We start from the raw sequence: 17,363 nt of genomic DNA, 5'->3' as shown, positions 1-17,363 counted from the left end.
CTATGAAGAAATAACAATTTCAGGGTTTTTTTAAATTGAAAAGGCGAATGGCACGAAAAGAATGCACATGAGGCAGGCAAGGCAGGAGAGACAGACAATGCAGAAAACTAAAAGCTAGCGCTGGCTGTGCAAGGCCTTACCTACAAAAGCATGGGACAGTGTCTAACATTCCTCTTTATGGGATATCCATTAAACCTGTACTACAGGCTTCAAAGCAACGTGGAAAGATCACAAAGAAACATCCAAGCTCAAAAGTGACGTTAGCATATCAGTTATTTAGCAGTACTGCATCACTGTATCACACTGCTTCAAGACTTAAACTAGTACCTCCACATGATACTGCCTCCAGGATGTGCCCACACACATACCAGAGGGGCTGGGAGGTTTAAGCTACCCATATCAGCTGGTTTCACTTAACACACAGCCTTGCACAGCTTTACTTGCACTCAGACCTGTGGCTATCCCTAACTTACTCAGAACTGGATTAGGATTTCTTAGCAATTTCATTGGGCCTTCAGGAGAGACAGCAAGACAGCAAGAATTGTCTTCAGACAAGATGGATGTTGGTACAATTTTCCTTCTTGCGGTAAAAAAACCCCAATCTGTTAATGTTGAGAGCACTCATTAGCACTAAGATTAACTAGTCAAAGACACCTAAGAAAGCATGATGCAGCCACTCATTTTTCTGCTCTGTTAATAAAATAAACCTGTCAAATTTCAAAGGAAATTCTTAATTTGGTAGATGTTCTTCACTTCCAGACAGAGTCGCCCCTCCTGATACAGCCTTTCTTACCGTACATCACCAAATCTGAACTCCATGCAGTCATGACAGCAGGATTCTCAACTCTTGCTGGAAGTGTCTTAGGAGCATATATTTCTTTTGGGGTAAGAAATGAAACAAGAAATATACTGTTTATCTGAAATCATGTTAAGCATAGAAACCCAGCTAAAATGCCTTGGAATTATACTTTGAGTCATTCCCACCGCCACCACCCCACCACCCCTTTTTTTTTTTCTTCTGAAGAAATTAATCACAAAAAAAACCCCTGTCCTCTGACAGTAAAAAGGATACCAAGATCTGACCTTGAAGTAACCTGTTAAGTAGCACAAATGTCTGCATAATGATATATAGAGACTTCCTGCCATAGCTGCAAGGAGATGACTGATTTGTATACTTTCCTACAGTTCAGATGAACTGACATGTAGAATACACTGACTGATCAACACTCCCACTTCTGTGGCAGTGATACAGATAAAGTCCTTCAGGAACTAGTGTGCTAGCCATATGAGCCTGAAGAGTTGACTTGTGACTGAGGTTCTGGTGGTGTTGTATAAATACAGATAATAAGTGTCCCATCTACTAAGGGGCTGGCAACATAAAGCCAGAAAAACATAGCTGAAGGTTTGGTTTATGATCAGGGTCACTGGAGGATAGTTGATGAATATGTTTGTTCCATGTTTGAATAAAATACAGTGGAGAGGCAGGGGCAAGAAGGGAGTATTAGCCAAAAAGACTGAGAAAGTAAAAGAAGGAGAGATGGAAATACTGCAGAATTTACCAAAGGAGTTGTTTTCTGTAGAAATTTGTGGAAGAAGGGGTGAATAGAAATTATATTACGCCATGTAATATTTTTTTTTGTAAACACAGCTTCAAGGGACAAAACCAGTTTTCTGTCTCTGCAACACGCACAGGGGGTGTTAAAGCAGGCTGGCTCTCACTCACCTGCTCTGCTGTTGCTACACCTAGCTGCACTTGAAGGACCTGGCTTTTTGTGTAGCTTCTTTTGCTTTCTGGCTTGCCCCTAGAAAGGAGTGAAGCAGTTTGCATCTTGGAAAGATTATTCCATACTTCTAACTACTTAGGGTTTTCCTGTCTCCAGTTTGCTTTCTCCTCTATTGCTCATTCTCTTCTTTTCTTTATGATCAATGTGAACTTTTTAATGACCACCTGTAGAAAAATCACCCAATCATCTAATGATTTTAATTGCTTTCCTCCATGTTTGTGTATGATGTGGTTAACACAGCTTATTCTTCTGTCACCTGGAATTCTAGGTTTCCGCCTCCCACCTAATGACTGCTTCTGTCATGTCAGCACCAGCATCGTTAGCCACTTCCAAACTATTCTGGCCTGAAACTGAAAAGTCTACAGTAACTCTGACGAGTGGCCTACAAATGGGAAAAGGGTAAGCTGATCTAGGCTGTAGTTAATAATAATAGTCATGCAAAAACAAGATTTGCATGACATTCACACATAGGCTTTAGGGGCAGTACATGGTAGATGTGCAAGCAATATATTACACACCAGTATATCCCAAATGAGTATTATTTTAATTCAGATGCAATGTTCCCCATTACAATGTAAGTAGGTGTCACTACTCATTGGGACAGGCACTGAAATGCCAAGGACCTGACCCAGACAGTAAACTCTCAAAAGAAAGAGGAAAATGCCTACATGAGACGAGTCACCAAGGGATTTTCCCATTTGCTCTGTTGCTGTCTTTCCTTTGTAATGAATCTGTAAATGTAAACAAACAAAAGCAAAGGTGGAGCAATAATTTCAACAATGACAGCACCTTACTTGTCACCCATCTGCAAGGAGACTCACTTGCCTTGAGAATGACAAGCAAAGCAAAATGGTTGGTAAGGAGCTGTTCCTGTTCTTTGGCATTTCTGCAAGGGCTGCCTGAAAGAAAACCAGTGCCCACTCCCTCACTCCACCAGTGCCACAGGCAGCCATAGTACTGAGACCTGATCCAGATCTTGCCCAACCCTGAATGTGCCAGAATTCATCCTCAGAGCAGCAAAAGGATACCCTTCCAGTGGCTCCCAAGAGGATCGAGAGCAAAAACCTATTCTACCTCATCATTTTTTCCCTATGAGTGATCAGATAGCTTCAGTAGTAGATGTAACTTTTAGTTCTATGATTTGTTCTTGAAATAAAAAATGTTTACACTCTGATTTTCTTTTCATTGATAAAGTGAATCAAAGAACCTGCTGGAAGCTGCCAGTCAAGGTGCCTCTGCTTCCATCCCGATGGTAGCAAACATCGCCGTGAATCTGATCTCCTTCCTTGCCCTGCTGGCTTTCCTTGACTCTGCTCTCTCTTGGGTGGGCAATCTGTTTAACTATCCACAGCTAAACTTTGAGGTATGGTCTCCAGGTCCTTCATGCCTAATGCATGTCTTTCTCAAATTAAGTGCCTCTGTGGTTTTGTTGTGGGTTTTGGTTTTTTTTTTAATATGATCTAAACCCACATATTTTCATGTGCATGTTCCTGAAAAATGTCTTTACAGCCAAAGAAAAAATTGTTGCCATGTAAATACTTTATTCATTAGTCCATGTATAGCGAGCAGAGTATGTTTGCAAATCATTTTATGCTATTACCTGCTGCCTCTGACTTGGCAGCCAATCTTTCGTTTACACACTTGTCAAGTCATTAACACTTCCTTCAGCTAAATATTAAAGTGGCTTTAGCTTCAGAAAGTCCCATCAAGCCCTTAATGCTCACTAGCATCACTTAGATAAGGACACTGGGGCAAGGCCAGACTTGTCTGAATCCACGCTTACTCAATACCACAGTTCTCAACACAATTAAATTGTAAAACTGCACCCAAATCACTCAGCTGGGAAAACAGATTTTAAACAGGACTTCCTTTTTAACATGTCATTACATCATTTCTGACCCAATGCAACAATCTTAGTACAATGGGTTTAGGCTTTTTGTTTTGCAAGCTTCCAAGGAAAGTCCTGTGTCAAATAAAAATACAACATTGTGACAAAGGTGCTGCTGAAGTGAATAGACACGCACAGCAGATGCGGCTTCAGCAACATTAAGATGTTACCCTGCACAGCTTCCACAGATTATCCCACTTGAACAGACACCCACGACAGAGGAAAGGCCCAAGTATGCGTACCTCAACCACACTGATGCAAGGGCTGGTATTTTAATAACTGCTGGATGGAGTAAGTTTTGGACACATAAGATAACCCACAAGGATCTGAGACCCAGACATGCTGCATTCAGCCAGCCATGTCTTTTGAGGGATACTAACACCTAGCCTTTTGTGGGCAGAGAAACCAGTCGCAAATAGTAACTGTTTAAACACCTCAGTTACATTCACTAAGGCCAGATAATCTGATTAAACCCTTTCACAACTGGAGCTATTGTCACTCATATAAAAATATGCTATACTGTGATATGGGATTTTTTTTTAATTTGCAAAAAACTTTTAATGCTGGGAAAAAGGTACAGATTTAATTACGTCAGATGCACAGTTTTTATGCAGAGACAACTCTTTTATTTATATCAGTTGGAGTCCAATAACCTGGTAATTAAGCATGTTCATTAACGCATTTGATTTATCAGTGGAAGAACTAGAACTCTCAATTCTCTAATCAGCTCTTTAACTCAGCCTTCCTTCTTTGCTTCAAACACTATGCCCAGTCTGAAGCTATTGTCGAAGAAAAAAGGCACAGAAACTTTTGTTTTACTTTAAGTGTAAAATTAGGGATGTACATAACTGCTTTGTTATACCTAGATTTTGGGTTAGTCTTTTAAAAATTACTCAAGTACACCTTACTATTAAAATCCCTCTATCTCCCAGACTGTTGGAAGTAATAATTCAAGGCCAATTTTCCTCTGCTGAAATAAACCCATCCTTATTTTAAGTTTAAAGAACTTATTGCATGGCATTGTTCTTTGACCAACCATATCTTTTGACCTGCTTTGTCTTATATATTTTGCAGAACATTTGTGCTTATGTCTTCATGCCATTTTCTTTCATGATGGGGGTAGACTGGGAAGACAGTTTTATTGTCGGTGGACTACTAGGTTACAAAACTTTCTTCAATGAATTTGTAGCTTATGAGCGCCTCTCAAAACTGATTCACAACCGAAAAAAGGGTGGGAGCATGTACATTAATGGTGTGAAACAGTATATGAATGTAAGTATTCTACAGATTTATTTGATATAATAGTTTTCTGCTAAAACTCACCTTATTTTTCAATATGGGCATAAATGGATAATGGTTGCATATTATTCTGAAGTGTGTCTTTCAGTGACAGAGTTCAGTTATGAAAATGCAGCATTGCTTTGTGAGGCCACCATGACTGTCATCACACTAGCTATCTCAAACAAACGTAGCAAAAGAAAGGCATAGTTATGGGGGACATGAAGGTCCCACAGGACATTGCACTTAAAATGAAGACTGTCTTCAAGGTGGGTTTCTTCTCACATCATTTGTAGCTAGTACTTCCCTATGGGATATTCTCCCTGGGCAAGAAAAATCCTGGGCAAGAACTGGAGGATCCTCGTGCCTGCAGAGGGTTAGCCAAGCATTAAGCTTCAAGAGGGGTATCCAGCAAGCTTTAGGTGGTAGCATTTAAGTTATTACTGGAACACCTCTGATGGACATTACTTTCTCCAGTAATCTCCATCAGAGGTGTTCCAGTAATACAAGAGGGCAGTAACACAAGATGTGTTATTACATTGCATACACCTCCCTTGCTGCACTGAGTCCAATCAACTTCTTTCAACCACCAAAGAAGTTAGTTTGCATGAGGATTTCCAGCCTGGAAACCTGGGCCCACCTCTCATTCATACATCCACCCAGATTCACCCAACAGGATACATAATTCTTGCTACAGTGCACTGAGGAAGAAACCTAGAGGATGGCAATACGAAGGACATCCTAGATGTGTGCACAGGGGCAAAAAGCATGCAGTGGTCAAGGCTGACCTCTGCAGCTATGACTGCTCCCCCATATGGCATTCACACACACAGCCTGCGCTGAGTTTGTCTTCAGTCTAAACACAAGCAATGAAAACCATGATATCTGGCTTAACGCCTGCACTGGCCTTTCTTTCTCAAATCAAGACAAATTTTCACCATAGAGGACTTAATATGGAAAAATCCTTTTGTACAGCTTTTAATTGTCATTTAATCTGGGGTGGTGCTATGGATACCTGCACTATATACAAAACCAAACCCATGTTCCTGACCACTTGCATCCCTCATTACCAGAACATATTTCACAAGTGGAGGTAAAAAGCCAGGTGGTCTGATCAATTACTTACATGTTTGCCTGAGCATTACTAGTGTTCCTGGAATTCCTGGAAATAGGATCTTGGCCTAGATGGACTTTTGATCAGCTCAGCTACAGTCATGTTATGTTTTATAAGCATAATATGTCTCTAAACTCCTGAATAAGTGAAGGTTTTTTTAAATCTGGAAGTCAGATCTGGAAGCCTTAAAATGCAGATCACATTAACTGTATTTCATCTTTTTCTTTTTTTTTTTTTTTTTTTTTTTTTCAGTAAGATGTTGTTTGTATAGAACTTCCATGTTCACTTCCAATACATAGGAAGAGCTGTACTAGCTTCTGTGGTAAAAAACTCTGACATATAAAAATTATTTTGATTCCTAACACTAGTAAAAACTGCCCAGTAACCATTTTAACTACGGTACAACAGTTCAGGCGAGAGTGCGCTTGACTTCCACTTTTAATTTCTCTTCAGCTTCAAAAGTCTCCAATATATCCAGGCACAGATACTCAGTCAGAGTGAGCAAACAAGCAGTCTTCTGAACTCCCTCACCTGTGCTAGTAATAACAAGGCTACCCGTGTTCAGAGCTAAGTGCAAATGAAAGCAAGGAAGTCACAGTACACAAAGCCTTTTCTAGGAAGAGTAGGTAGAGTGGGTACTTGAAAAGCATTTTCCTGCATATGTGCAGAGTGACTGAAAATACCTACATACTGGCTTTTATAAAGCAGGAATGGAAACAGAGAAGCTTTTAACAAACACGAAACATACCAGAACACTCATTCGGGCATCTTCAGCTTGGGCCTAAAACACATTAAATAGGAGTTCAGATTCATTTGCTCTCCTTTCCCAAAATACTTGAAGTACATGTATCTGAAGGTTTGCAAGGTTTGTAGCCTGATTTCACCCAAAAGTACTTCTGTGTCCTGTAAGGGGTCCCTCAATGGGGGCAAAGGCCAACCCAAACTTGCCTCTGCTCTGAGGTCCAGACTGAGGTGGTGTTGCCCAAGAGGAGGAAGGTGACTGAAGTTGGGAAGGTAATAAGCTGCTAATGGGGAATGCAAAATCATAATGTCCCTCTGCCTGTTACCACACCAAAGCACCCACAGAGACACATTTCCTTGTTCTCCTTCTGTGCCTGGGGCGGAGTACACACAAAGCAGCTTTGTACACAGAGCCCTCTGCTTGTTCAGGGGCAAAGAAGTCAGGGACACATACCAAAACTTGGGGTTTCAATGCCTTATTGTAGAGGCAGTCTAGCTATGAACAAGAAGCTGGTTAAAGGTCTCTGACTCATACCTTCAGAAAACAGCAGCCAGATTGTCACTAGTAAGATAAGAATTATTTTTTGTCTTTAATTACTAGTTCTTAATTCAATGAGGCACAGCAATATACATGAAAAAACAAACCACTACATGATTTATGAGTCCTCACACAGGCAATGGGTATGAAAGCCTGCACCTTTTAGCAAGAGAATGAGCCTGTCTTGCTGAAAGCTGCACAATGGGGCAACAAGCAAGCAAGCAAGAATGATTTCAATCCTCAGGGCACTGAGCCACAATGCTGTGTTTTCATACTTGTAAATAAACGCAAGAGTCTCAAACCACTCAACAGGGTGTGTGTTTGTTTTCCAGGTTCGCTCTGAAGTCATTGCTACCTATGCCCTTTGTGGGTTTGCCAACTTTGGCTCCCTCGGACTGGTGATAGGAGGCCTCAGTAAGGACACCACTCACAGAAAATTTATTTGGCAAGCAAATCCCAGTGAAAACACCTGCAGTACCAAACAGGCTGTGGGTGAAGCTTAGCAGCATTAGGGGATGAGCAGCTGCTCTGCCGAGACCCAGCACCCAACCGTGCATGGAAAAGCTCACAGAGGGCCAGAGGCTTTGGCATGGAAATTCTGTGACAGGGGCTGAAGGCAAGGGGAGGGGACCAAGCCGTGCCAACAGGACTCCCAGTCCAGCCCTCACACCACAAACCTGAGCTGCTACAGCCCTTAGGCTTCAGGAGAAGAAAACCATCTCGGTAGCCTGCTGGTTTGAAAGACAAACTTGTCTGTTTCCTGTAAAAATATCACCTATGTGCAGTAGGCTCATAGGGAAAGGGGGCAGGGCAGGGGGCAGGAGGAAGGAATGTTGGGGAAAGGCTTTTCAGATCTCAAGGGAAAAAGAAAAATTGAAAAATCATCTGGGTTCCTCACTGGGCAGCCAGCATTGCTGGCAGCTGCCTTTACCCTGGAGACCTAGCGGGCCCTGTAGTGCCAGTAGTGGGACAGCACGGAAGAGCAGCACCCAGCCATGGGGGCCAGACGCCAGTGCTGTGCCTGGCATTTGCTTCTGAAAGCTGCCATCAGCCAGCACAGACATGCAAACTGCCAAAGCAAACAGAAGGCGCCATTTTATACACAAGCCACCGTCTTAACAGAAAGAGCCAACACCGGCACTAAGCCTTCAAACGGCCCACTTAACTTGTCTCATTTTCCCTCCTTGTTTCTCCTGTTTCAAACTGCAGGGTGCGAATTTCCTCTTCTAGTGGAAGAACTGGCAGGCTCATCTTTTTTTATATGTATTTATGGCTGACACGCACTTTCATTTTCTTCCTAGCAAGCATTGCTCCCTCAAAAAGAAAAGAAATAGCTGGCGCTGCTTTCAGAGCTATGATTGCGGGAACTGTCGCCTGCTTCATGACCGCCTGTGTTGCAGGTACCGTACCCGCGCTTGGTGTCCCCTGCAGCCGGTGACCACAGGGCGGCAGCGCGTCGGCACGGCAGGCACGGCCGAGCGCCACCGGTCACTCAAACGCTGGTATTTTCGGGTTTGGCAGGATTAAAACTCATTATGCGACGAAAAGTTCCTGGAAACTAGAATATGAAAAGATTTATTTTATCTCTTCCATTATGTCTTACCCCCTACCCGCCACACACACCCCCCTTTTTTTTTTGTGTGTTAGTCTGTGTGTAACACATGACTCATGAACAAAGCAAGTTATAGATGAGTTAAAATCCCTCCCCCACACCACTGGCTACAGAAATACAAAAGTAATTACGGAGCAAAATTGGAGAAGTGGAAGGAAAGGAGGGTAGAACAGAGAAGGAGCGAGGGCGAAGCTGAAAGACTTTTTTGCCTTAATGTTAAATTGACATTTTGGGATGCTAGTGCTCCCACAGAGCATTTAAATTAATGAAACTGTCCTAAAGTGGGATTCAACAGCAGATCCTTATTCAGTCTTGCCTTCAAGCTGAGTAAAGAGCCATTTTAGGGAGGAAATTAAAAAGAGTATAGTATTAACAGTACAGGAGATTAATTAATTGACCAGATATGATTCAGCAGGTAAAATTTATCTCCACTGTTGAACAATCCCTTTCCCAGCTTTCTTTCTGAGTGTGTGATATGCAGAATTGCATGATGAAGGCTAAAGCACTCATATTCCTCTAGTGATGAAAGATCTTGGTTTTTCATGTAGCTGAAAACAGCATCTCTGTTTCTACCACAGCTTCCCTATCCCTTTGTGTTCACTGCAGCAACAGAAACATACACATTTTAAGGATAAGCCCACACTATTTTCTGAAGGTTATAGAACTAGTACACTTGAAATGTCATTATCTCACAGCTCTCCATGAAGTTTTAACATGCGACACTACTCTGTATAACTGAGGAATCAGGGAGCCTTACTAAAATGTGTCATTTCACAATCCTGGTCTTAAGAATAACATTGCCAACAGCCACTGGGAAATCTTTCCAAAACAATAAAATCTGCTTTGGAAAGAAAATTACATCCCACCCACTCCTGCCATGACAATGCTTTCCTTATGCCCAGAAGAAGGTAAAAGAGCCAAGCAATTTCTACTACCCCAGTTAAGAACACATTAAAACTGTGTCTGGGTTCCACAACTATGTACAAGGGGATGCCACTTTGATATTTCCCAGGTGGCTAACAAGGCTAACATCTTGGCTTGCATCAGACACAGTGTGGCCAGCAGGACCAGGGCAGTGATTGCCCCCTGTCCTGGGCACTGGTGAGGCCGCACCTCAAACGCTGTGTTCAGGTTTGGGCCCCTCGCTGCAAGAGGGACGCTGAGGTGCTGCAGCGTGGCCAGAGCGGGCAGCGAGGCTGGTGCAGGGTCTGGAGCACAAGTCTGATGGGGAGCGGCTGAGGGAACTGGGGCGGTTTAGCCTGGAGAGGAGGAGACTCAGAGGAGACCTTATTGATCCCTACAACTACCTGGAAGGAGGCTGTAGGCAGGTGGGGACAGGTCTTTCCTCCCAGAGAAGAAGTGACAGGACCAAGGGGAAACGGCCTCAAGATGCACGAGGGAAGGTTTAGATTGGATATTAGATGTCTTCACTGAAAGGTTGGTCAAGCATTGGAACAGGCTGCACAGGGGGTGGTGGAATCACCATCCCTGGAAGTGTTTAAAAAATGCATAGATGCAGTGCTTAGGGACATGGTTTAGTGATGGACTTGGCAGTTGTGGGTTAACCGTTGGGCTTGATGATCTTAAATGTCTTTTCCAACCTAAATGATTCTTCAAGTCTTCATTCTTCATAGGATTCTTGTCTCTTCATTACTGCATGGATGCTGACATTACTGTTTATAGGAAATTTTGGAGAAATCTAGCAAAGCAAAGATGAATAAACCATAACTATCTCCATTTAAAAGAAAAGTTCCTGTATTTACTTGTACTGCTATAAATGCATCATTGCATCATAGCTCCATTTTAGTTGATGAAAGCACACTGGCCCAGCAGTGAAAGAGCCACTAGCATACCTTTTAGTAGCGTTAAAAGGGGCAGAAAAAAACAATAGTCTAAGTGGCTACTATAGTTTAATTTCTACCTACAAAAAAATGTTTGTGGTCACCCCTTAATCCAGTTCTGTAAAATTATTTGGATTTGTTAAAAATTCCACAATCAAGAATTTCAATCTTATACCTTCACAGAACCATCTTGGGGAGTGATTTTGTGTCATTTAGAATGTTTCATCTGACCATGCCCTGGTGACTGATATTCCCAGGTCTTCCTCTTCATTACTCATTAAGAAAATTTTACTTACTTCACAGGAATGCTGACTGTCCCTGGTCTGGAAGTTCCTTGCCACGTCTTACTAGGAAATGCCTTCAGCTCCACAGATTTCCCTGTCAACAGCACAGACCTAGTGGAATGTTGCCAGCAACTCTTCACCAGGTATTGAGCAACTCTTTATCCTTCTATCAGCATAATTGAGGGAGCTCACATATTCTTTAAAAGCCTAATTTTATTTTTTGTATTTAGCTTTTTTCCTTAGGCACTTGTTTTCCATGAACTTGAATCTTTTGAAGAAACTGATATTTTAATGCTTCTAAATTTCTTCCCTCTTCTTGGGCATTTCTCTGTTACATGCCAAACAGAACCAGAACCGACAGAGAAGACAAAACATCTTTGTCCAAACCTAAGCTCCCTGAAAGGCTAGAGATAGATTATGATGTAAAGATTCAGTGGTCTATCTCAAGGTCACCTCAAATAGTAACAAAAAATGAATGAAATATTTGAACCAATATCACATGAACATAGTATCTGAACATAAGTCTAGCTGAAAAAAGCTAGGAGCTTTTCCTTCTGCTGTCTATGAATCTAGCTGAGCGTAACAGTAATAATGCTTGTTTACATATAAAACTTTACACACATTTGAAGTAGAAAAATATTCTGAGGTAAATTGTATTTGATAATTCTCTATCCAAGTTAAAGGAAAAAAACCAGCTATGTTAAAAAAGGAATATATTCAGACTTAACATTATCCCACAAAGAACCAAAGGTACACATATTTAGGTTATGGCAAGAAACTTTTACATTAGTCCTAATGTCCTGGGGTTTTTTTTTCCATTTTCACAACTAACTGCTTTAGAAATAAATACTCTAATTCACCTTTTTTCAATGCTATTGAAAATACAAGAACATCATCCTTCTTTTCTCATTTCTTTTAGTAAAGACAATGCTCTAACATCAAGCACTTGTCTACAACAGAAATATACAATGCAAATGTAACAGTGATGTTGCTGTACTCTAACCTACAAAAATTCTTTTGACAAAATCCTCAGGCTTTTCAGAATTGTTTTGATTTCACTGGATCTGCCTTCATACCCACTCGCTTAACAAAAACAGGGGGGTTTTGTGTGTAGTAGAGCAGTAACTTATTACATCTTCTCAGTATCAAGACTTCTGGCAGCATGAAATTTAAAAAATTTCACATGTTTAACTCCTCATGTCAAGAATCAAAATTTCAGTTCTAACTTCAGGTGATATTTTTTCCCCTGTATTATTCTTTTGACACATTTCTTCTTTCCATGCCTTGGCATAAAATGTAGTTTTGAATATTGGCATATGCAGTATGTGAGGTGGCCTTATTTTTATGGTAACAGTTTTGGATTTAAACTCTTAACAAAAATGTAATTTCAAAAAATCATTCATGTTGGTGTCAAGATCACCAGCTTCTGCCTGAACATCAGCACTTGCATACCACAGAATCACAGAATGGTCAGGGTTGGAGGGGACCTCTGGACATCATCTCATCCAACCCCCTGCTAAAGCAGTTTCAGCTGGAGCAGGTTGCACAGAATCAAGTCCGGGTGGGTTTTGAATGTCTCCAGAGAAGGAGACTGCACAGCCTCTCTGGGCAGCCTGTGCCAGGGCTCTGTCACCCTCAAAGAAGTTGTTCCTCATATTCAGATGGAACTGCGTGTGTTGCAGTTTGTGCCTGTTGGCCTTTGTCTTTTCACTGGGCACCACTGAAAAGAGTCTGGTCCCATCCTCATGACACTCACTTTTAAGATCTTTGTATGCATTGATATTGGTATGATCCCCTCTTGGTCTTCCCCAGGCTGCACAGGCCCAGCTCTCTCGGCCTTCCCTCGTGAGGGAGATGCTTCAGCCCCCTCACCCCCTTGGCAGCCCCCCGCTGGCCCCTCTCCAGTCGCTCCCTGTCTCTCCTGAACTGGGGAGCCCAGCGCTGGGCACAGCACTCCAGGTGCGGCCTCAGCAGGGCAGAGCAGAGGGGCAGGACACCCCCCGCACCCGCTGGCCACGCTCCTCCTGATGCAGCCCGCGCTGGCAGCGGCCTTCTTGCCCACCAGGGCACACTGCTGGCCCACGGGCCACTCGGTGTCCTCCAGGCCTCCCAGGCCCTTCCCCGCAGAGCTGCCTGCCAGCAGGTCAGCCCCAGCCCGTGCTGGTGCGTGGGGTCGCTCCCCCCCGGCGCAGGACCCTACCCCTGCCTTTGCTGAGCTTCATGACGCCCCCCCTGCCCCACTGCCCAGCCTGCCCGGGCCCCGCCGAACGGCAGCGCAGCCCCCGGGGTATCAGCCGCCCTCCCAGCGCTGTACCACCAGCAAACTCGCTGCGGGCACGCTCTGCCCCTTCACCCAGGGCGCTGGGGGGTGGGCTGAGCAGGACGGGACCCGGTGCTGAGCCCCGGGGCACAGCGCTGGCTGCGGGCCCCCAGCTGGGCTGCGCCGCTGGTCACAGCCCTCTGGGCTCTGCCATCAGCCAGGTCTCAGCCCACCTCCCTGCCCACGCGCCCAGCCCACCCGGCCTGCGCTCACCTGGGGCGGCTGTGGGAGACAGGGTTGAAAGCCTTGCTGAGTCCAGGTAGTCAAGATCCACCACTCTCCCCTCGTTTGTCCATCCATTCCATCATAGAAGGCTATCAGTTTGGTCAAACATGATTTCCCCTTGGTGAATCCATGTTGACTACCCCTGATAAGCTCATTTTCCTCCACATGTTTAGAGATGATGTCCAGGATGAGCTGTCCCATCACAGTTCCAAGGATGGAGGTGAGGCTGACCAGCCTGTAGTTTCACTGCAAGGAATTTCTGTTCTTGCAACCTGAAGTTCCAAACCAGTTTATCATAATGTTGAATGAGTATCAAAAATTTCTTTGCACAGTAAAAATTATCTGTGATGCTGGCTACATTCCTTCATTCATATTTCTTCATCCTTCATTCATATTTCTTCACCGCTCCAACTTTTCCTCATCACAATAATTTTAACTCTACCAGATTGCTACAAAGACAAGAACTTTCTGTGTTTTCACCAAAACGAATGTTGAGCAATGTGGTGATGCAAGTCGAGGCGGACTTAAAAGAAACACTATGTCTGCGTGGCTGGGTTTGGACAAAATGGCCTTTATTGTTTATACAAACTATATATCTTAGACAGTGCAGGTGTTAGACCCTGATAGGTTTTTGTGTCCTTCTTCTTGCTTGCTATTTGCTGTTGCTGTAGGTGCCCGTATGCTGCGGTTCTAAGTTCCAGTTCTTCACACCCTGTTTACATACCTGACAATTTGTGGCTGTCTTAAAGGTACACGGCTAAGTCTTTGAGGTCAACTAACTTATCTGCAGACCCCAGAAGAGCAACTGCTTCAAAGATCCAAAAACATTGAATAGTGAAGTGAAACCACCAATATTTCAGTTATTTAGGAATACATACCCAAGGCACGGGTACTTTATACAGAAAACCAGGCATCACCCTCACAAAAAGGGAGAACATCTGGTCGTGGCACACGGCTGATGTTTGGAAAATCCATTTAATTTCTCATGAAATTTAACACATTTAAAGTTGCTTTGGAGAAAGTGTGTCTCTGTGTGTGTATGTGCACATGCACAAGTGTGTGTGCATGTGGATGTGCATATGCGTGTGTGTATATATATACACACTATATACACGGGAGGTGGGGGGAGGGGTGAAAATTTCCATAAGAGAAAAAGAGTATATCTGATTTCTGCTTTTCTCTCCTTCCCTAGTGTAAATCATTCTCAGGAGATCTTCCCTGGAAGAAACTACAGCCTAAGTTTCTTGAAAGGATGTTGCCAAATACTGGATCAACCTGCTTCTCATTGTACTTAAATTAAGCCTTGTCTTTTGGGTGGATAGGCCATAAATAAGAACTCTGTTCCTCGGTAGGAACATAATAAAAAATTTCCTTTTCCATAGCAAGTGTCAGACCCTCTTCCCACAACCTTTACGTTCCATCTCTTAGCAGCCTGATTCTTCTGACTTGCTTGGAATTACACATGAGTTAAACAAGATAAATGCAAGACACCTTTTGCTGCAGGTTTCTTCTCCCATTACAGATCAGAAGGGAACATTTCTGAGCTTAATTCTCCGGATTTCATCTCTACCCTAAAACTGATGTATCTGTAGAATTAAACTACTGTGGGCAAGAAGAAAATCAGATTTAGAGGATATGACTGCCACTTAAAGAAGTTGTGAACTAGAAATAATATTTAGAATTGCCATCCATTCCTAATAGTATTTCTGCTCTGTTTTGTACCAAAGATATGTTTTTACTGCATGAAAGTAAATTACTCTCTTCTCAGAAATCTCTACACATTTCTTCTAGTAACTATGGCTGCATGTGAACTGAACTGCTAACATGTGGTGCACCCCACCAGGTAGGTCACTGAAGCACTCAAATCAGGGACTAGCCACTTATTGTAAAAAATGTAGGTTTCCTGTAAAACTCAGTTTATTAGCTTAATCCTCTAGAAAATTATAAATGCCAGTATTACTACTACTTGTGATTTTTATCACAGGTATCATATTGTTAGGTCTTTTTCTTTGGCCTCATCCACCTAGTTTTAGGAGACTGCATGTCAACCCCAGTTTTCAGTGTTTGTGAATAAAGTTGCTAATCTTGATTATGGCAGATATATACTCAAATATTTTATGCAAACCTGTGCTAAAGAAACTGCATGTGTTTGGTCCACCATTTTTAGCCAGCATACTGGTTATGGCAGGGTTTATCTTTCAAATAAGTTTAGAGTCTGAAATAGAGAAATCTATTCTTTCAAGGGCAATTAAGCCAAAAACATTAACTCTCACTGTCAAGCAGAACACATCCCACACACTCTGTTTATTAGTCAGTCATAACTGGCACTCTCCCTCCTGGCTGCTCCCTAACATGCTCTATTTAATATTAGGCTTTTAAAATGGCTGCTCTTCCCATTCCTGCAATTGTAACCTGGTAAAAGAGCTATTCCAGCTAGTAAAGGTAACCATGCATGAACTTCTAGAAAAGCCCTTCATATAGCTTGAGGCATCAGCATTCCTCCTACAGAAGAGATGTGGAGTTTCTTCTCTTTTTTGACACTCTATAGCAGGATTATATAGAAGGCAGTTTTAGCAGAGGATATGTGACATTGCCTCTACCTACACATGGTCAAAGAGACTGCCCTCCTGGTTTGCTGATGGCTTAATCAGAAGATGATATACATGGGGCGTTGCATGCTAAATGTGGCAAAAATTGCAGCAAAAGCAGCATGGGATTGCTAAGTACCATCATGCTTTCAGGTGACAACTTCGCCTCTGTTGTGATGGTACTAGGAGTTCAATGTAGAGATCTTTGTGTCTCTCTTGACACAAAAAGGGAGCTGCGCACTTCACCTACTCAGGTTTAACCTGGCAGCTTAGACCCTGGATTATCAGGAAATGAACACATTTCCAACAACGTGATTGCCAGCAACAATGAACCTGCAACAGAGCTGATAAGAAACATTTGATTTAATGAAATGCTTGCTGGTACTTGTGGTGGCTTGATCCTGGCTGGATGCCAGATGCCCACCAAAGCCGCTCCATCACTCCCCTCCTCAGCAGAACAGGGGATGGAAAATATAACAAAAAGCTCATGAGTTGAGATAAGGACAGGGAGATCACTCAGCATTTACCATCATGGGCAAAACAGACTTGACTTAGGGAAATTAATTTAATTTATTATCAATCAAATCAGAGTAGAAAACTGAGAAATAAAAACCAAATCATAAAAACACCTTCCTCCCACCTCTCCCTTCTTCCTGGGCTTAACTTCACTCCTGATTTCTCTACCTCCTCCCCACAAGCAGTGCAGGGTGGTGGGGAATGGGGGCTGCAGTCAGTCCATCACATGTCTCTGCTGCAACTTATTCCCCAGGGGGAGGGTCCTCACACTCTTCCCTGGCTCCAAAGTGGGGTCTTTCCCATGGGACACAGTTCTCCACAAACTTCTCTTACATGAGTCCTTCATGCTCCATGGGCTACAGTTCTTCACGAACCGCCCCAGCATGGGTCCCTCCCACGGGTGCTGTCCTTCAGGCACAGCCTGCTCCAGCGTGGGTCCCCCGTGGGGTCACAAGCCCGGCCAGCAAACCTGCCACAGAGCGGGCTCCTCTCCACATGGGGCCACAGGCCCTGCCAGGAGCTGCTCTAGCACAGGCTTCTCAAGGGGTCACAGCCTCCTTTGGGCATCCACCTGCTCTGGCGTGGGGATGCAGGTGGGTATCTGTTCCACCATTAACCTCCATGGGCTGCAGGG

The 17,363-nt window shown here is 43.3% G+C and overlaps 1 protein-coding gene across 1 annotated transcript in view; it reads left to right on the top strand.

Annotated features, from left to right (window-relative positions):
* The window catches only part of SLC28A3 (solute carrier family 28 member 3), a 51,366-nt gene extending 35,788 nt beyond the window's left edge, over window positions 1-15,578 (top strand). Inside the window, exons 11-18 of the mRNA XM_027808453.2 lie at window positions 760-885; window positions 2,053-2,183; window positions 2,979-3,147; window positions 4,747-4,944; window positions 7,676-7,757; window positions 8,645-8,743; window positions 11,100-11,223; window positions 14,818-15,578. Of these exons, the coding sequence (XP_027664254.2) occupies window positions 760-885; window positions 2,053-2,183; window positions 2,979-3,147; window positions 4,747-4,944; window positions 7,676-7,757; window positions 8,645-8,743; window positions 11,100-11,223; window positions 14,818-14,920 (1,032 nt within the window). The 3' untranslated portion in view covers window positions 14,921-15,578. The remainder of the gene's footprint in view (window positions 1-759; window positions 886-2,052; window positions 2,184-2,978; window positions 3,148-4,746; window positions 4,945-7,675; window positions 7,758-8,644; window positions 8,744-11,099; window positions 11,224-14,817) is intronic.
* Window positions 15,579-17,363: the final 1,785 nt, after the last annotated feature.

The sequence above is a fragment of the Falco cherrug genome, chromosome Z (assembly GCF_023634085.1).
Source record: "Falco cherrug isolate bFalChe1 chromosome Z, bFalChe1.pri, whole genome shotgun sequence".
NCBI lineage: Eukaryota > Metazoa > Chordata > Aves > Falconiformes > Falconidae > Falco > Falco cherrug.
This window is presented reverse-complemented; position numbering and strand designations above follow the sequence as displayed.